We start from the raw sequence: 12,981 nt of genomic DNA, 5'->3' as shown, positions 1-12,981 counted from the left end.
TGAGTAATACCAGCCTGACTTATTTTCATTGGCAGGAGGGGACATTGAGTTGGAGAGGACCGAATACAGTTTATTCTTATTATAAATGCTTTGCTGCTAAAGTTGTATCTGAAGATGGAATGAGTGCTAATACCTGTGAACGTAGAACCATAACCTGTTTTGGGTTGGAACATAGCTTAAAGCTCATCCAATTCCAACTCCCTGCCACAGGCAGGGACATCTTCCACTAGACCAGGTTGCTCCAAGCCCTGTCCAACCTGACTATGTGTGGTTAGTCCAAATGTCTTAGTGAAAGAAAAATTCTTCAGTGCTGGTTTCTCAATTTCTTTTCCTCGTAAGACCTGGTGCAATTCCTTGTGGTAGTTTATAATCACCCTTCTGTTTTTTCCTGAAGCTGTTTGGTAATATCTGGTTGTCAATGGCGAGCCTCGTGATTTTCATGCAGCTACGCTACCTATTTCATGAGGTTCAACGAAGAATTCGGCGGCATAAGAACTACCTCCGTGTGGTTGGAAATATGGAAGCTAGGTGAGCCTCTTATTTGCCCTGGGATCTTGGAGAGAGGAGTCTGATGAAGAAGTTGGGATTCCTTTGGGTTCCTTTAGGTTCCTTTCGTATGTGATGCAAGCTGGAGAGATGCAATCTTGCAAGTCCAGCTCTTAAGCCTTTACACTTAGAGTGTGTTTTTACCCATTTTATTTGTTACTGGGGACATGCTTTCTGGTTTTAGCAGATATGTAGGATTGACTTTTATAATGGCAGTATTACTGATAAACTATTACTGGGAACATGTAAACTCCCCAGATCGGTTTTTCTCTCCTACATTCTCTTGTATACGACCCTGGTGGGGTGACATAAGCTCTACAGAACTCTGCCTGTTTTAGTTATCAGATATTGGTTTTGGCTGTGATAGAAATAAATGCTTTTAATTTTATTAGGCCATACTATTCAGGTACTGAAATAAAAATATTAATTACAATCTGCTTTTGGCTTTAGGTATATATTTATTAAACCTGAAGCCAGCTCTAAAAGACTCTGTACTTGTAGGGAAGCTGAGAGCACTTTGAGATTACTTTAGTCCATACCCCTCTAGTGAGGCAATATAGAGGAATTGGGAGGCCTGCTAAAACCTAGTATTGTGCCAGATACGACTGCATCTCTGCTCCCATGTTTTTGTAACTCAGCCGTGACCTTAATGACTTTTAAGAGCAGCAGGGAATTTTGCTCTTTCTGTGCATAGCTGTACCATTTTCCTTGTGGACTTCCATAGGTTTGACTAGCTCTCATGCCTTCTGCTGTAGTCCAAATGGAGAAAGAAGTCTGACTCCTCTAGAAATTCACAAGTTGGGTTTGTTTTGGTTGTTGTGGTTTTTTTTGTTTGGTGTTTTTTTTTTTTTTTTTTTTTTTTTTGAGGAGTCATTTAATGGCTGTAGTATCAGGTTAAGAGCTGCATAATAAAGTTCATCCACAATGCTTTGTCTCTTTTCAGTAAGATGCAGCCACTAAGCCCCTTTAAGCTGCTCACAAAGCTGTTTGAGTTGCAGGTGCCTCAGACTTCTTGTCTGAGTGACTTGATGTGTTTCTGTCATTCTGATTTTTCTGGAAGAGCCACGTTCTAGCTTCCTCTTGAACCTGCCAATGGCAGCAAGATCCCTGCTTTTCTGTAGTTGTTCTTCAGGAATATTCCACATCAGCAGTACTGTGAACTGTTGTTATTCGGTTCATCTCTATATTGTCTGTGTTTGGGTGCTGCGTAGTAGCTGCTTGCATGGTGCTGTGGTTTAAAAAAAAAATAAAACATTAAAGAGAAATGGGGGTTGGCAAAATTTGAGACCAAAATTGGTCAGACCATAAATGCTTATGATCCCAAGAAGACATCTTAATGGGTCCAGCTAGTAAAACTCATTTAGAAAAATGACATAAGCCAAATCTAGACAGATTATAACTTACGGTTCTCAAACTCATCGTATGTCTTGGAAGATACTAAGTCAAAGCTTTTTGCACTTGGGATGTATAGGCTGTGCAAAAAAAATATGTCTGTCAGAAAAGTTAACATGGAGGATAAGGCTTTCTCAGTGTGGGAGCCTCCAGACAGGAGGCCATGCTGAGCTGGTGTAGTCGTGACTTCTTTCTCTTCCTTTTTCTTTGTAGGTTTGCAGTTGCAACACCGGAGGAGTTAGCAGCCAATAATGATGACTGTGCCATTTGCTGGGACTCCATGCAGTCTGCACGCAAACTGCCTTGCGGGCACTTCTTCCACAAGTATGTTTCTGGGGCTGGACAGGGTGCACCTGACTGTAGAAAGGAAGGGAGCTATGGGCGTGTCTGAAAGTTACAGCAGGATGACAAGTAGTGAACCATCAGCAAAGCTGTGCACTCTTGCTGCCTGGGTCATCTTGTTCTGCTTCTAATAACAAAGCACAAAGTCGTGTTCACATCAGTTGTTTCCATGTTTGAGGAGTTTCACCTGGTGAATTCTTTCCCCTACCCCAAACTAAGAGTATGCATCTTGTCAACTAGTGGGAGGTAGTGTTGAGTTATGGTATGTCAGTTACAAGTCTGTATCCTGCCTTGCTGTGTAACTGCTGGATAAAGCACATTCTTTTTCCCCTTACTTTATCCTACTCATCATATTCCATTAAGGTGTGTTGATTTTTGGGTGAGGAAGGAAAAGTGGAGTTAGATCCTTAAGTAACTTTCAGATACCAGCTTTAAAAAGAGAACAGGGAATATTTTTTTTATAGTGTGGTGCTTGCATGTTGATGAGGCCCCAAGGACAGTTGTGGGGGCCAGGTCTGATTAAATGATTTCATGGGCTGATGAATCCATCTGAGCTGTAAAAGAGGGTGACCAAATTAGCTGAAGAGGCCCCTAAGCAGCTGGTAGTTGGAAGTGAGAGGCTTTTGGCCAAAGGATCTCTTTGTATACTGTGTCTTACACTCAGTAGGTAGTGAATAGTAGCAGTTGCTTGTGGAGACAGGGTGCTGTGCTAGATGTTCTTTTCTTACATCTTCTGTAGCAGTGCTTACATTTTCATACTTGTAGTTAAAAATGAAAGGAGATATAGGGGTTGAATCAGGAATTTCTAAAGTTCCATATGATTAACATGTATAGTCCGTTAGATTGTTCCTGTTCCACCATATAAGCAAGTTACTTTCTGCAAATAGCTTTTTACTTTTTGTGGTAACTGTCAAACCAGAGGTTGTAATCTGTGTGCTAATTTGTTGTCATTTGTGACAACCCTTGCCATAAATATTTATCTGTGTTCCAAGAAGTCTCTAATGAGATAATGTGCCTCTGTAGCACACTCCTATTCCAATGCTACTGAATCATATGAATATCTTATCACCTACTGAGCACTTGAGAAGCCCAAGGTCTTCTCTTCAGAATTGTTTTCTCTGTATCTAAACGGATCCTTCTGTATTTTTTTCTGAAGCTAAGTTACACTTAACCTCCCTTGTACATTTAGGGGCGTAACCTGTTAGAGTGGATGACTTACATGTGCATATAAAACCAGATGTAATTAACAACCTTATTTACAACCTAAGAATGGTTTCTCTGCTCGTAAAAACCTGGTGATTTTGCCAACGGGCTAAACATTGTGTTAATTCTCAATTACATGCCATGCTTTTTCATGGCCATTTAGTTGGAGTAGAAGAGAAGATGGCAGGGAAAATTCACATTGTTGCGATCAATTCTGTGCCTTAGTATTAAGGAATTTTAATGGGAGTAAGCGTCTGAATATTTTGGGCTCTGTTAAAACTCTTTCCTTTATCTTTTAGGAAGCAATCAGTTTCAAAAGAGTTGTTACTCTGAAGTGTTGCCATCCTCGACCTGTTATTAGTCATCCTTCTACTGAGAGACTTCAGGCAACCAAGCCCTTCTGCCTGTGTGGCACAAAATGGGTATAACCATGGCTGGCTTACTGCAAGCCTTTAGGGCTTGGTGCTCATACAGTCTGATAGGGGCCAGTGCCCCTTCCAGCATCTCGGTGGTTGAGCTGTAGAGGAGCACCCGCCTGGTGGTATCTTGTGTCACCCTGCATGTTTCACAGGTGACCTTTTGAGTACAACTCAAGCAGAGGTTTGAGTTTGCTGCGTGCAGGGTGGTTTTGCTGTGGTGATGGAGATGAAGTTGGACAGCATCGGCAGTGCTAACATGCTGGCTGTGCTGATGACCAAGACCGTAGATTTTTTCCGTAGTGCTTTGATTCTGGGAACCCAGAATTTGTAATTTCTGAACACCGCATATCCCTCCATGTAAATATGGAGAACACTTTGGCAGTGTGTTTATAGGCTACAGCTTCAGGAACTGTGTGGAGTGTTTATATCCTTGACTTTGCAATAGTCCTTCAATTAGGACTTTTTCCTTGTTCTGTCAGCCTAAACCTGTGATCCGTGCCTTTATTTGCAAATACACAATTTGGGAAACAAGTTGATTTGACCTTGTTGCATATCTTCATGGCCAGGCTGGATGTAGTTCTGGGCAACTTGATCTAGTTCAAGATGTCCCTGCTCATTGCAGGGGGGTTGGACTAGATAAGCTTTGAAGGTCCCTTCCAACCCAAAGTAGCCTGTGATTCTAAAAGATGTCTGGAGAGGGAATTTTTAAAAGGGCATGTAGTGACAGGAAAAGGGGGAATGGTTCTAAAGTGAAAGAGGGAAGATTTAGATTAGACATTAGGCAGAAGTTCTTCCCTGTGAGGGTGCTGAGGCGCTGGCACAGGGTGCCCAGAGAAGTTGTGGCTGCCCCATCCCTGGCAGTGTTCAAGGCCAGGTTGGACGGGGCTTGGAGCAACCTGGTCTAGTGGAAGTGTCCCTGCCCGTGGCAGGGGATTGGAACTGGATGAGCTTTAAGGTCCCTTCCAACCTAAACCAGCGTGGGATTCTTTCTAAGCTTTCTAAACCTTTCTAAACTGTTTGGAGAGCTTCTGCTGGAACAAAACCCACCCTGCAAGTGTAAAGTATGTGTTATAATAGTGAGATGTGTTCAGTTCTGTGAAATTCAGTACTTCCATACTGAAAATCAGGTTTAACTGCCAACAAATACCACAATTTTGTCATATCAGTGTGAATCAAAAAGTAGGCACAGCTCTGAGTGTTTAAACCTGCATTTCAAATGCTTCTCACTTTCTGCAAGACAGCAAATGTTCAGAGTTAAGTAAGCATTGTAATAGCACAGCACTCATTAGTATTAATAAAGCTGAGAGTTCCCAGGGTGGTACTTACTTTGGTGGTAGTTCGGGTATTGATAGTGTTGAAAAGATATTAGAAAAACTTTGGGGATGCCATTGCCACATCACACCATCAGAACTGCTATGAGAATGTGTTAGTGTATCTTAAGTATTTGTCTAGTTGGATTTTGTCCTTTTTCAGTTGGAGACGGTGAGAGAAAAGCTTTGTTTCCCTTTCCAGGCAAAACTTGCGTGTTCTGAGCTATAGGGTCAACAAACTCAGAGAGTGTTTTAAGTTTGTAATAAATCTGCATGCTTGTTTATAAAAAGTGAACACTTGAGTGTTTTCAGCTGAAAGAAACAAGAAACCTGTGCCAGAGCCATCAGGAGCTCATCAGGTGTACCTCACAAATTATCTCTGAGCAGTCTCTGCGCTGATGTTCTGTACAGAATCTGCTACAGCTGCTTGATGTACTTGTGATACTGGTGTCTTGGAAAAACGCTGCAAGCTCATCACATTATTACTGTTTTCCTGTCAGCTCGTGCCTGCGGTCCTGGCTGGAACAAGATACATCTTGCCCCACCTGCAGAATGTCTCTTCATATCACTGACAGCCATCATGCAAGGGAGGATCACCAAAGGGAAAATATGGATGAGAACCTGGGCCCTGTGGCAGTAGCAGAAGGCAGATCACGCTTGAACCAGCACAATCACTTCTTCCACTTCGATGGTGAGCTAAGCAGATTTGACATGTGGTTCTGCAAATAAGTGAAGGGAACAGCCTTCTGTAGAAGGTCATTCTGTCCATGCTTCAATTGAAACTCAAACCATGCTTCTGCTTGCATTTGTCAGATATGTGTATGTTTCTTACAGTTCTTTTGCAAGAGCTCAGATATGTGTCTCTGAGGTTGTCCAGAGCTACAAAGATTTGTTGAAAGATTTTGTACAAATGCTCTCTTTTGCTTGATTTATTATGGTTAGCAGCTTTAATACTGGCATTTATTCATTGCCTGTCACGTTGATGAGCAGCATGGGAAATTTATGTGTCTTATCTTGTTACCAGGTGGCAGTTAATCAGTGGCAGTCAAACAGGGAAAAAACCTCTGTGGCGCAGTCTTAAAGTTGATCTTTCCCCTATCCCCTAGCTAAATGGGAGGTTGTCAAAAGTCCATTTTCCACTCAATTTACAAGAAACTTAACATGCTTGGTTAGGTGCAGAAGCTTATTCTTACAAGGAATCAAGTAACTAGAACAGGGTTTTTTTTCAGTGTTGTGTTGTAAGGACTCGCAAAGCAAACTTCGTGAAGTTCAACAAGGCCAAGTGCAAGGTCCTATACATGGGTTGGGGCAGTCCCAAGCACAAACACAGGCTGAGTGGAGACTGGATTGAGAGCAAATCTGAGGAGAAGGACTTTGGGGTGTTGGCTGATGAGAAGCTCCCCATGTGTGCACTTGCAGTCCAGAAACCCGCCATGAGCAGCAGGTCGAGGGAGGGGATTCTCCCTCTCTGTTGTGCTCTGGGGAGACACCCCCTGCTGTCCCTGCCTGTGGCAGGGCGTTGGAACTGGATGAGCTTTGAAGTCCCTTCCAACCCAAACCATTCTAAGATTCTATGATTCTATGTTGCTGGGGTGCTGCAGACTTACAGAGCAACCCCTTCTTCATCTCTGCTGATTTTGCCATCTTTGAAGATTGTGGGAGGACAGTAACAGGCAGAGAAGGGACAGACGTTTCTAGGTGTGCTGAGACTGGCAGATAGCTTCTTGCATGGCTCCCACTTCTGGGGTGCTTTAGGTCTCCAAAGGACATTTAGATTTAGGCTATCACTCTCTTTTTTGATAGCTGTCCTCCCCAGTGCTTTCCTGCGGCTTGGAGACCTCCAAAATTACTGTGGAGATAGAAGGAGAAGGGGCACAGAGCAAACCCTGTGTTTACTTAAATGGAAATGCAGAAGCAGAAGGAAGCCAGCCCCATGTCCTGCTCTGTTGAGCCTAAGCGCACAATTGCAGCAGTCACTTCTTGTTCAGTTACTGTGTCCCTTTGTAGTGATATTTTGTCAGTGACACCAGCCATGTGTAGCTGGCCCATTTTGGGACCAGATTCAGCCTGTTAGAAACTGGCCTTTTTTTAGTAAAATTGCTGGAGCTATTCATGTATTCCAGAACTGAATTTGGCTCTGGCTTATTTGATTTTCCCTTTAATGGGAACATTAAAACAAGAAAAGAAGGGTGTGTTGTTTCCTTGATCCTCTTCTGTCCCTCAGATTGGTAAGCCACTATGACATGTGTTTGAAGAGAGCACTGGCAGTTACTGATTTACTGCAGCCATCTCTATGTTTGGGAGACATTAGGGATGGATTGCACTGCAGAACTTCCCTTATCTACCAGTGGAAATATGAAGACTTACGTTACGTACATGTAGAAGTACTTTGCCTGCTGAGAACCTCAGATTCTTGCTTGACTTTCTTGGTGATTTCTTGTTCTTAGGCTCTCGAATTGCCAGCTGGCTGCCCAGTTTTTCAGTAGAAGTGATGCACACAACAAACATCCTCGGTATCACACAAACCGGCAACTCTCAGCTTAATGCTATGGTAAGACTGCTTCATTAGTTTGCACCTCAGCCTTCCTATTTGTGTTGGGGAGGGAAGAGGTATATGTAGATGGAGAACATAAGGAGAGAGAAGTCAGAACAGTGTTTAGATACTACATGAAAGCTGGGAGGTTTTGAGTGAGAGCAGCTTTATTTTAGCGAGATTAGGGCTATATTTTGGGTCAAATGTGCAAATATAAAAGAACAGATCTGGAGGTAGGTAAATGAGGGAGAAAAATCACGTATACTTTCTGAGTAGGTAGGTAGACTCTTTTTCCTCAGCTTGCCTAGTGCAACTTTAGCTTTTTTTTCAGTACTTCACTCACAACTTGCAGTAGCAAAGGGTGTGAGTCTGTAACAACAGGATTTAGCTGTTAGTCAAGTGGTAACTAAGCAAATCTATTCTGTAGCTTTTGATGGTTTTTGTATTTATTTTTAATAGCACTAAGCTCCAAGATAGCTGTTTCTGTTTGAATGTCTTGTCAGTGTGAGATGGGGCTCTCTGTAGCTCCAGCTCTTGCTGATTCATGATGATGACAAGAGTGTTGAGCATCAAATCCCATGTTTGTTCACTTCATACTCTAATGTAGTACAAAAAGAGAAGATTATGGCCTCATGAAACACGCTTGGTTCATTTAGTTTGAGAAGTGCTGTGTTCTTTGAGTTCTTAAAACTAATGTGTGCTACAGCATGTTAGTAAATGTTCAGTGAAGTATTTCAGGAAATCTCTGAATGTGATATCTTTCCTGTAGCCTTTATCACTGTTCAAATCTCAAGAGGATAAGGCCACAATTCGTAGGGGGTTTGAGGCAGGGTGGGCAAGAAGCAGTAAGATGTTGGCAGATGATTTACTAGGTAAATATGCAGGAGCTCTCCATCTAAGGTCAGTTTAGTTTTCCTTTTACTGGACACGGTGACACAAATGGGTTTTTGTTAGAGATGAGTAATGATTTATTAGCATTGTGTATTATTAAAAGAAGAGTAGCAACTTATATTAAAATGCCCTTTTTAATGGAAAGGCCCAGGTCAGCAAACTATTAAAATGTTGCACATTTTTAATAGAAAATAAGTGAAACTCTCTGGTGTGTTACTGAATAAAAACCTAGGGAAGTATTTGGAGGGAAAAACCGGAGGCTGAAATGCTAAATCAGTTGTTTTGGTGAGAAGTTGGTACAATGGAGAGTTAGGTTTGCTGTGGTTGCTTGTGTTTGAACTCACTGTCGGCTGATGCATTATTTTTGCTTTGCTCTGAAAACTACTTCCACCCTTACAGTTTACATATCTCTCCCCCCCTTACTTTTATCTATTTAATTTGGGTATTATTTAAGTAACTTGAAATTCAATAATAACAGTTCCCTGACAACTCAGTTGAATTTACTTGAGCTTTCAGATCCTGTTAAACTAGTTTGTAGGCAGAATAGGTTTTTAAAACATATTGCACTTGTCCTTACCAGTACCATTTTGGAATCCATCTGGAACAAAGAAAAAGACTTCTTTTTTTTTTTTTTTTGGTTTAACTTGCAGTCACTCATGTGAATTTTGTATAGATCTTAAAAAGGCTGTCATAAATAGAGGGTTAGGAAGCTTTTGAAACCTTTGTATATCTACAAGCGCTGTTCAGGAATCTAAATTTTCAGGATCATGTGGTGTCTCTATGTATTTGCAGTTTTGCTATTGGCTTCATTAGAGTTATTATTGCCCTGTAAGTCAATATCAGCATGGGTTTTCTTTCTCTTGTGTGGGTTATCATATCATAAACAGCATCTCTTGAGCTGTTCTTTTTTTGGCTATCTTTCTGTTGAGATACTTACCAGCGAACTTTTGTTTACTGCTGATCCTGACTGTATAAACCTTGCTTTCTCCAGGCCCATCAGATTCAGGAGATGTTCCCTCAGGTTCCGTATCATGTAATTCTACAGGATCTGCAGCTAACTCGTTCAGTAGAGATCACCACTGACAACATCCTAGAAGGGCGCATCCAGGTACCTTTCCCCACACAGGTAAGTTGTAAGACCTTGCACCTAAAATAACTTCCTTCGTTACCACAGGACTAAGCTTGCTAATAATGAGTGAGGGGAATGAGCACTGGTGAATCCAGCTTAGCTTAATGAAGTATTACTATTCAGATTTTATCTCTAGGAAGATGTTGCAGTCAGAAGCACCAAACTAGTTTTGGCAGTCTAGTGTATGTTCTATCTATGTTTGCAACGTCTGACTCAGTTGGAATCTCACAGTGGTGTGTGATTGAGGTATATACATCTGTTCCTTGTTGTGGCCGTTAGAAGAAGGTCTTTTGATGTATTAGGATGGGTCTCAGGTTAGGATTAGGATGGGGCAGAGTTAATTTTTTTCCTGGTAGTTGGTAGAGTGCTGTGTTTTGGATTTAGGATGAGAATAATGTTGGTAATACATCGATGTTTTAGTTACTGCTTAGAGCTTACGCTCAGTCAAGGACCGTTCAGCTTCTTGCGCTGCCCTGCCAGTGAGGAGGCTGGGGGGGGCGGCCCCACAAGAAGCTGGGAGGGGACACAGTTGGGACAGCTGATCCCAGCTGACACAAGGGATATTCCATGCCATATGAGTTCATGCTCAGTGTATAAAGTAGGGGGAAAGCTGGCCGGGGGTCGCTGCTCAGGAACTGGCTGGGCATCGGTCAGCAGGTGACGAGCAGTTGTTTTTCATTCACATTGCTTGGTTTTCTTGGGTGTTATTTCTCTCTTTTTGTTAAATAACAATTTAATACAATGTATTACTGTTGTTATTGTTATTATTATCTTTTATTTCAATTATTAAACTGTTTTATTTCAATTATTGAACTGGTGTAGTTCAATTACTAAACTGTTCTCATCTCAACCCACAAGTTTTCTTACTTTTACCCTTCCAATTCTGTCCCCTGCAGGATACAATTCTGTAGCCTACTTGGGGAGAGTGAGCGAGTGGCTGTGTGGGGCCTAGTTGTTGGCTCGTGTTAAACCATGACAGTCCTTTTTGGTCCCTAACATAGGACTCATGTGCTTGTCCTCAGAGTTCTATAGGCCTTTACTTGCTGTATTTGTTCCTTTTATGCTGTTTATCATCTCTGGGGTCTGCGTTAAGGCTATCATGTTGATTTACTAGGTAACACTGGCTTATAGTATGATAAAATTACTAGGTGTGAGGCTAATCTGGTCTTTGTACTCACCATTGCTGTCATCTCTGTACTTTGAGAGCTATCTCTCAGGAACTATTAATGATTGCCTTGGAGAGCCAATCTGGGGGGGAGAGAAGGGTACGCACTTTCCCTCGCTCCTTCACCTTCTCCTTCTCGTCCAGGCTACTCCAGCCCCTGCAACAGACACTGTAGTTCCTTCAACCCCCAGTCCAGGCAGTGCAGCTGAACCAGGGAACCAAACTGTGCCAGTATCAGTTGTCCCTATACACGAGAAGAAATATTGGGAGCAAAAGTCAGCTCATCTAGTAGGGGGGGAAGTGGGTGAGACAGAATCCTCTGAAGCAGAGCCATCACCAGAAGAAGAAGAAGAGGAGGAGGAGAAAGGAGGAGAAGGAGGAAGAGATAGAAATCATGAACAAGGCAGTAACCACCCAATCCCTATCCCTGAGTGACTTGCGAGATATGCGAAAAGATTTCAGTCGTCATCCAGGTGAGCACATTCTCACCTGGCTGCTCCGATGCTGGGATAATGGGGCCAGTAGTGTGAAATTGGAGGGTAGGGAAGCCAAGCGGCTGGGATCCCTTTGTAGGAAAGAAGACATTGACAAATCTATTGGAAAAGGAGCACAAGTCTTCAGCCTCTGGAAACGACTCCTGTCAAGCGTGAAGGAACGATATCCATTCAAGGAGGATGTTGTGTGTCACCCACGCAGGTGGACCACTGCGGAAAGAGGTATCCAGTACCTGAGGGAATTAGCTGTGCTGGAGGTGATTTATGATGACAATGAGAAGTTATCCAAAGATCCAGATGAAGTCAGGTGCACGCAACACATGTGGAGAAACTTTGTAAAGAGTGTACCATCATTGTATGCCAACTTGTTGGCAGTAATGAGGTGGAGGGATGGAGAGGGACAAACAGTGGATGAATTGGCTGGCCGGCTCCGGCGTTATGAAGCATGTCTCTCTTCCTCCCTTGTCTTGGCTTTGGAGAAACTGTCCTGTGAGTTCCAGCGATTCAGAGAGGATATATTGTATTCCCCACCTGTACGGCCCAGTATCTTGGCTACTAGGAATAAGGGTTCCTCTGCTCAAGAGAGAGGATATAGTGGGTACACACCACGGGGTGCCCTGTGGTTTTACCTGCGTGACCATTGGAGAGGATATGAGGAAGTGGGATGGAAAACCTACCACGACCCTAGAGGCACGGGTACGTGAGTTGCAAGAAAAACCAGTTGCAAAAGGGGGTTCTTTCAGGAAAATTGCTTCTCCAGTTTCCAGTGGGCAGTTCCCCAGACAGAGAAGGGCTGATCTTAATAAAGTGTCTTCTGATTTGTATTTACAAGAAGGGAGTAACGAATACTATTACCAGTACTAGGGGCGCCCTACGTCCAGCCAGGTGGAGGAAGGGGACAACTGGGTATATTGGACTGTGTGGATCAGATGGCCTGGCACATCTGCCACAGGAGTGAGTGTAAGGCTGTAGTAGGTGTAATTGCACAGTGTATCCTAATGCCATCAAGCTGTCAAGGGGCAGAACCCATCTATATTTCTGGAGTGACAGGCGAATCCCAACAGCTGACTGTACTGTAGGTTGAAGTGAGAATGAGTAGGAAAAGCACCCCATTGTGACTGGCCCAGAGGCTACGTGCATCCTTGGCATAGACTGTCTCAGGAGAGGGTACTTCAAGGACCCAGAAGGATAGCAGTGGGCTTTTGTTATAGCTGCCTTGAAGATGGAGGAACTTAAGCCACTGTCCACCTTGCCCAGTCTCTTGAAGGACCCTTCAGCTGTGGGATTACTCAGCCAAGTGGTATGCTACTATTGATACTGCTACTGCATTTTTCTTAATCCCAAGGGATGTGATCAACAAAATAACAGCCATGTCTCCACCAGCTAGTAAAAAGGAAACACAGGCTTTCTTAGGCCTTTTGGGGTTTTAGAGAATGCACATCCCAAATTACAGTCTGATTGTAAGCCCTCTCTAGCAAGTGATCTACAAGAAGAACAATTTCAAATGGGGCCCTGAGGAACAACAAGCCTTTGAACAGATTGAACAAGACACAGTTC

At 42.9% G+C, this 12,981-nt stretch overlaps 1 protein-coding gene across 4 annotated transcripts in view; it reads left to right on the top strand.

Moving 5' to 3' along the window:
- Window positions 1-12,981, top strand: part of AMFR (autocrine motility factor receptor) — a 38,394-nt gene that overhangs the window by 14,905 nt on the left and 10,508 nt on the right. For 3 of the 4 annotated variants that reach the window (XM_030512777.1, XM_030512780.1, XM_030512779.1), the window contains 5 exons: window positions 395-528; window positions 2,152-2,262; window positions 5,713-5,903; window positions 7,660-7,763; window positions 9,628-9,762. In XM_030512777.1, coding sequence (XP_030368637.1) covers window positions 395-528; window positions 2,152-2,262; window positions 5,713-5,903; window positions 7,660-7,763; window positions 9,628-9,762 — 675 coding nt within the window. Of the gene's footprint in view, window positions 1-394; window positions 529-2,151; window positions 2,263-5,712; window positions 5,904-7,659; window positions 7,764-9,627; window positions 9,763-11,074; window positions 11,816-12,981 lie in introns of those variants that run through there. The other variant, XM_030512778.1, reaches the window with a different exon arrangement.

The sequence above is a fragment of the Strigops habroptila genome, chromosome Z, assembly GCF_004027225.2.
Source record: "Strigops habroptila isolate Jane chromosome Z, bStrHab1.2.pri, whole genome shotgun sequence".
NCBI lineage: Eukaryota > Metazoa > Chordata > Aves > Psittaciformes > Psittacidae > Strigops > Strigops habroptila.
The sequence above is the reverse complement of the archived record's forward strand: the minus strand, read 5'-3'. Positions and strand labels throughout refer to the sequence as shown.